Genomic DNA, 6,095 nt, shown 5'->3' on the forward strand with positions numbered 1-6,095 from the left:
GGGAGCACACCAGGCAGGAAGTGTGCTGTCCAAAGCAGGTAAGTCATCAAGTATTTTGAAGGAAATTAGCTCGGATTTGGTTTCCCAGCACCCCAGAGCAGCTGGTTGCAGTCAGCAGAAAGGGTTTTGCTGGYAGCTCACAGAAAAGGCAGAAAGGCCAGAGAAATTCATTCTCTCAGCTCAGATTCAGCTCTCAGATCATTTAGAATTATCATTTAATTTCCAGCCCATATTGTTCCACTCCAGCAGAGGAGCAGCACCACAGAGAAGCCAGGAGATGTGGCACCAATGCTTTACATCAAACAGTGATCTGGCAGAAAATCAGAGAGAAGAAAGGAGCATGAAAGGATGATCCCTGCATGGACACAAATAGCTCAGAGGCAGCTCCTGGGTGCAGCAGGGACAGAGCTGGGCTCTCCCTGCAGGAAGGAGCAGCTGCCAGGACATCTCCAGCACAGCCAGCAGTGGGATGGAGCAGCAGAATGGGACCATCCCCTCCTGGAGCCCCCTGAGAGCCCTCACTGCTCAGCCCTGGAGGCATCACTGACATCACAGCACTCAAGGAAAGCCCAGCAGGCTCAGGGTGTCCCCAGGGGTGCTGTGTGTCTGTCCCCGGGGGAGGCACATCAACAATTCCCAGAGCTGTCATTACCCAGCCTGAAGGACAGCCTGGAGRCCTCTGCAATGCAGCATTCTCCCCTCCAGAGCCAAGGGCTGGCAAACTGCAGAAAACCCACAAGCACTGCACGGGGTTTTTTACTGTTTCATTAAATATGCTGCTTTTGCAAAATAAAATCTTTAGAAAAACCAAGAGTGTGGCCATTCATCCATCACTGCTCTCTGTTAAGCACCTCCTTGCCCTGCCCTTGCAGGCACAGAGGCTTCAGGCCAAATCCCAGACAAACACAAAAACCAGGAGCACAAATCAATCTCCACCCAAATGCACTGGGGGAGCAGAGCAGTGGGTGCAGTTATCACAGACACACACTGATGTTATCACAGTGGGTGCAGTTATCACAGACACACACTGATGTTATCACAGTGGGTGCAGTTATCACAGACACAGCTCTCACACTGATGCTCTAACACCACCATCAGCCTGGTGGGCAGTAAAGATCACCTTACAGGCTGCTGGAAATGAAAGCATGAACAGTACACATCGCTGTTTGAAAAATATAATTATGGGCTTTTAAAAAGTTTCACTCCAGACAAATGGATTTGCCTKTGCTTCCTGCTTTTCCAGAGATGTTACTGGAATTACTGCCTCAGCCACTCCTCTGCCTCCATGCTCGCCAGCTGGGGTTCTGCACTCACTACAGCCAGCACATTTTGTGTTTGTTCTAGAGAGGGGTGAAGTATGAACCTGAGAAAAACAAAACCTCCTCACACCCAAAGAGCCATGACATTTTCCCAGCACAACTGTTTAAACCAACTTGAGAACTCTCCAGTGAGCACAAGGAAGCAGGACTGACTYGTACCCAATGAGTGGAAAAGTGGCTCCACACAATTGTTACCCAACAAATCCTCTCTGCAGCCTTCAGAGCCACTCAGAAACACAAAGCCAGGCACAAAAAGCACTTTTCAAACCTGCATTTCCAACCAGTGATGGGYTCTTACACCAATGACACAAAACTGAAGCAGTGCCCCGACAGGATGGAGAATGAACGGGGCAGGAGCAGCCTCAGGAGGCTCAGCAGAGGGTCCTGAATTTGGGGAGRAAAMACCCCAAACAGCAGCACAGGCTGGGGCTGACCCAGAGGGAGCAGCTCTGCACAGAAGGAKCTSGGGGTGCTGGTGGGTGACAAGSTGMCCAYGAGTGTGCCCTGGGGCCAGCAGGGCCATGGGATCCTGGGGTGAGTTGGGAAGTGTGGCCAGCGGGGCAGGGAGGGGACCCTGCCCTCTGCTGGGTCCAGTTGTGGGCTCCTCAGGACAAAAGGGACAAGGAGCTGCCACAGAGGGCCCAGCAGAGCCACAAAGATGATTTGGGGTCTGCAGCATCTCTCCTATGAGGGGAAACTGCAGGAGCTGGGCCTGGGCAGTCTGGAGGAGATGAGAGGGGATCTCATTAATGCAGTCAAAGGCTCTCAAAGGCAGGTGCCAAGAGGATGGTGCCAGACTCTTTCAGCAGTGAGGATGAGGAGCAATGGCCACAAACCAAACCCCAAGAAGTTCCACCTCAGCATGAGGAAGAACTTCTTCATGTCAAARGTGACCAGAACAACTCCCCAGGGAGGGGGTGAACTCTCCCTCTCTGGAGACATTCCAGACCTACCTGGAAGCATTCCTGTGCTTCCTGCTCCAGCTGACCTTGCCTTTTTGTGGGTTGGAYTGGATGATCTCCAGAGGTCCTTCCCAACCCTAACAATTCCATGATCCTGTATTTCTACCCACATCTCACAAGTCCAACACAGTAAAGCACCTTTGTTGCAAGTTCCACTCACAAAACATGGCCACGTGTCCACATTGATGCACAGAAAATTTTGCCAAATGATGTTTTTGAATGCCACACACTTGACTTTATTTTTGGGCTAATGCTGGCTTATAGAAAAGAAATGCAATCCTCAGTGTTATTATCTTACAAAAAAAATAATACAGAAACTTAGAGGAAACAGACATCCCATCTTATGGAAGACATTTTCACTAAAGTGTAACCTCACAGCTCCTCAAAGCTTAGGGAAGAAAATAATTTAATTCCTCAAATTAAATGTTTATGTTGACAATCATGTTAATCTGCCAGATAGGCAGCTGGTCCCAGTGCTTAAAACCTGCACTAATCATCAGAGCTTAGTGATGAACACAGAGGAGCAGTCGATCTTGCCGAATGCAAACTGGCATAACCATTTCATCCACATTCCTGAAATCCCAGCTTTTGGGGAAAACTGATTTGGGAGAAACAATCTGCTTTCATTTCACCAGTAGATGCCTGTACCACACTGGGACAGTGAACAGACTGACATCTCCCTCACATTCATATTTAACTGAATAAATRGATGGAAAAGAATCACTTTTTAAACATAGGGAGGATGTTAAAGCTCACACAGTGCAAACCAGAGTCACTGGAGTCCCCTAAGCCACAGAACACTGCTGCAAAAAGCAATTCCCATTAATAAAGAGCAATCAAATTCACTGTGAAATAAACTGAAATGAAAGGCATTACTAATTTGTCCTTCCAGTGTTGCCTTGCATCAGAATTAAGACAGCGATACCATCACCCTCCAGCACTAAAAGCTGTTTGCAACAACTCAGATATACTCAGAGTAATTAAAGAACACAATGTGCTGAAACCTCCAGTGCTTCAATWATAGCACTTTCCACTAACAGGTTGAGGCAGAAACATCAGCTATTTTTGAACTGAAGCTCTGAGACAGTACCTACACATGAAACATTTAAAACCCTGGCCCATTCCTGGTACAACAGAAAAAAATGCTGTTGACTTCAAAAGAGCAGAACTGACCTAGAGGAGTTGTAAAAACACCAAACACTTCAGTCCTACAAAATCCATAGGAACCAACCTTGCTAAGATGTTTCTTAGCAAGGGGAAGAAAGAGCAAGGGGAAGAATCTTTGAACACACAAATGTTCTTGGAAAAGAAAGGCATTGTTCACCTGCTGTGGAGATGGGAGGAGAAGGGAAGGGCCATGGGGAAAGCCACATCAGTGAAACCCCAGAAAGGACTCAGAGCCAGATCTGCTCCTGCAGGAAGAGATCACCCAGGGAATCAGGGATGTCAGTGCTGGAATTGCCAACCATGGGCTGGGCAAACCCTCTGCCAGAAAGGCACACATGGGTGGGGTAGAGGAAGTGGGTGCTCAGCAAAACAAACACMCTGGAAATGTTCCACCTCTGTGGATGCCCATAAAATTTTACAGCCCTGCTGACTCCTTCAGAGGTGTTTCAGGATCCAGGGAGTGGGTGGCAGGAAGGGCACAGCSACTCAGATTGAGCTGATTGATGTGAGAGCAGATGGGATCAACACTGCCCACGAGAGGGGACTCCTGTCACAGGGGGCTCTCACACACAGCACCAAAAATCACAGCAGACAAATTATTTTAACAGTGTCATTTGGGATTTCAGCACAGGAGACAKATGGGAGTCTGAAACAGGAAAACCATCCCTGGGATTGGAGGGGAATTGAGGGCAGGAACGCTTTGTGCACCCAGAATCAGACAGAAAGATGTGCTGGGCCACAAAATAGGAACCTGATAGAGCAGCTCACATTCTGTACAAACAAAACAGCCACCCCAATCAAAGAGTCATCACCAGGGTTTTAAAAGGAATAATCTCACATAACTGAAGAAAATTTTACTGGGCTAATTGGAAGAGAAAATGTACAGAGGGAAAAAAAACCCACAGGACCAAAAATAGACAGTTCTTTAAAAGGAATTCATTAGAAGGCTGAAAATTCATGTTTCTCTGAGAAGGCTGTTGTAACTAAACCCCTGCTGATCAGTAAGTGTATAGGTCAGACTAGATGTTCACAGTTAMATTTTTTAAATTGTGACATAGGAAATGCTATTTTTAAGTTGCTCAGGAAAGGAGAAGAAATTTTGCATTTTCATTAGACAAAAGAGAAAGAATAAGATATTTAATGACACTTCCTTGGGTTGAACACAAGTCAGACCACTGAGCCTATTTGCACCCTACAAAGCTTTGGTTTGGCAATGCCCACAGAGCAGTGACATTCCAGAAACCTGGAGCAGAGCCAAGCACTCCAAGGACACATCCACAACCAGGAAACACAGCTGGGGCARCCAGAGTAGGTTTGGTATGGCTTTTGTTGACTTAGCACTGGATAACCACTCTGAACAACAAATAAGGATTATAGAGCTTCAATCCTGAGAGCAACAGGTGGAATAAGAGTGGTGCTAGATCTAGAAGAGGTTATTGGAAAATAAACACTGAGCAGTCTGAACACACACMCCCTCAGAGACCAACACTGGCCAGCACCTCAGAATAGGAACAAATATAAAATTGCCCATTAAACTCTCAGATTAGCCAGGCAATAAACACCAGGAGAGGYATGGGGTGTGCCCGGGGTTCCTGGGCAGGCAGGGCCCATCCAATGGGATGTGCTGCTCTGCCCCCAAGGCAGAAGCTGCACATGAACAGAATCAGGAATGCAGGGAACGCCAGGCTGTGTCTGGGACTGCTCCAAACCTCCACACTGCRRAGGATGCTGAGGTCAGAGCACGTGAGCAACTCTGCAAAGACTGGGGATAAAGGGCTAATGCGATTATGGGATGTACAGAAGGAGAAACAGAGCAGGACTCTGAAGGAGATTTTATCTCCTTACACTCAAAGTATGTGTACAGTGTACAGTCTTAAAACGATACTTAAATTCTTCAGTCTCTCTTCTAAGTATGCTGCAAAGACTGGTTCAGACTGGAGAAAAATTCTCAGCAAGGGATGTAAAAAGCTTTATCTGCTCAGTTTATCAAAAGGTWAATTCAGAGGAGGTGGGTCTCAGTGTGTTCAGGACAAAAAGGCTGAGCTACTAATGAACCCTTCAACAGAGAAAGCTTTTACTGTAAACTGCTCACAACCTGAGATAGATAAATTCAAGGAAGTAATAAAGTGTGACTTTTCTCTACAGCAAGGGCAATTAACCTTTAGTTTAATAATGGCACAAGCAGTGCAAAGTAAAAGTAGTGAATTTTCAGTCTTATAAATCTTGACTTTAAAACTAGACACTGCATAGAGCATTTGCTTCAGGTGAATGCAAGTTTCTGGGTCTGGGCATAGCTATTCTAAGAGATTTAAGGATCATCTTCTAGTTTTTAACTCAACAGATTTATAATAATACAGGAAAAGAACAGCATAATCTACTGCTGCAGCAACATCTTCATAACCCCTCTTTGCTGGGGTAAAGGGTGACAGATCAGAAATGTCAAAAGCTCTCAGGAAGGAAGGCAAAGCAGAGTTGCAGCCTTCCTTGGCCACACACAGGACTCACTCTGAGATGTGCACGAAGATGTCAGGCCCTCCATCCGCAGGGGTGATGAAGCCGTGGCCTTTGGAGCGGCAGAAGCACTTGCAGACCCCTTTGTAGATGGGCCCCTCGGACGCTCTCACCGTGCTGTGGGAGGGAGCAGAGA

The 6,095-nt window shown here is 46.8% G+C and overlaps 1 protein-coding gene across 1 annotated transcript in view; it reads right to left on the reverse strand.

Moving 5' to 3' along the window:
- CARHSP1 (calcium regulated heat stable protein 1) overlaps positions 1–6,078 on the reverse strand; it is a gene marked incomplete at its 5' end in the record, with an annotated part of 13,794 nt that extends 7,716 nt beyond the window's left edge. The window contains one exon of the mRNA XM_057380718.1: positions 5,954–6,078. Within this exon, the coding sequence (XP_057236701.1) occupies positions 5,954–6,078 (125 nt within the window). The remainder of the gene's footprint in view (positions 1–5,953) is intronic.
- Between the last annotated feature and the right edge of the window lie 17 nt (positions 6,079–6,095).

The sequence above is a fragment of the Malurus melanocephalus genome, unplaced genomic scaffold, assembly GCF_030028575.1.
Source record: "Malurus melanocephalus ecotype Western Australia unplaced genomic scaffold, MMel_1.1 scaffold_468, whole genome shotgun sequence".
In the NCBI taxonomy this organism is placed as follows: Eukaryota; Metazoa; Chordata; class Aves; order Passeriformes; family Maluridae; genus Malurus; species Malurus melanocephalus.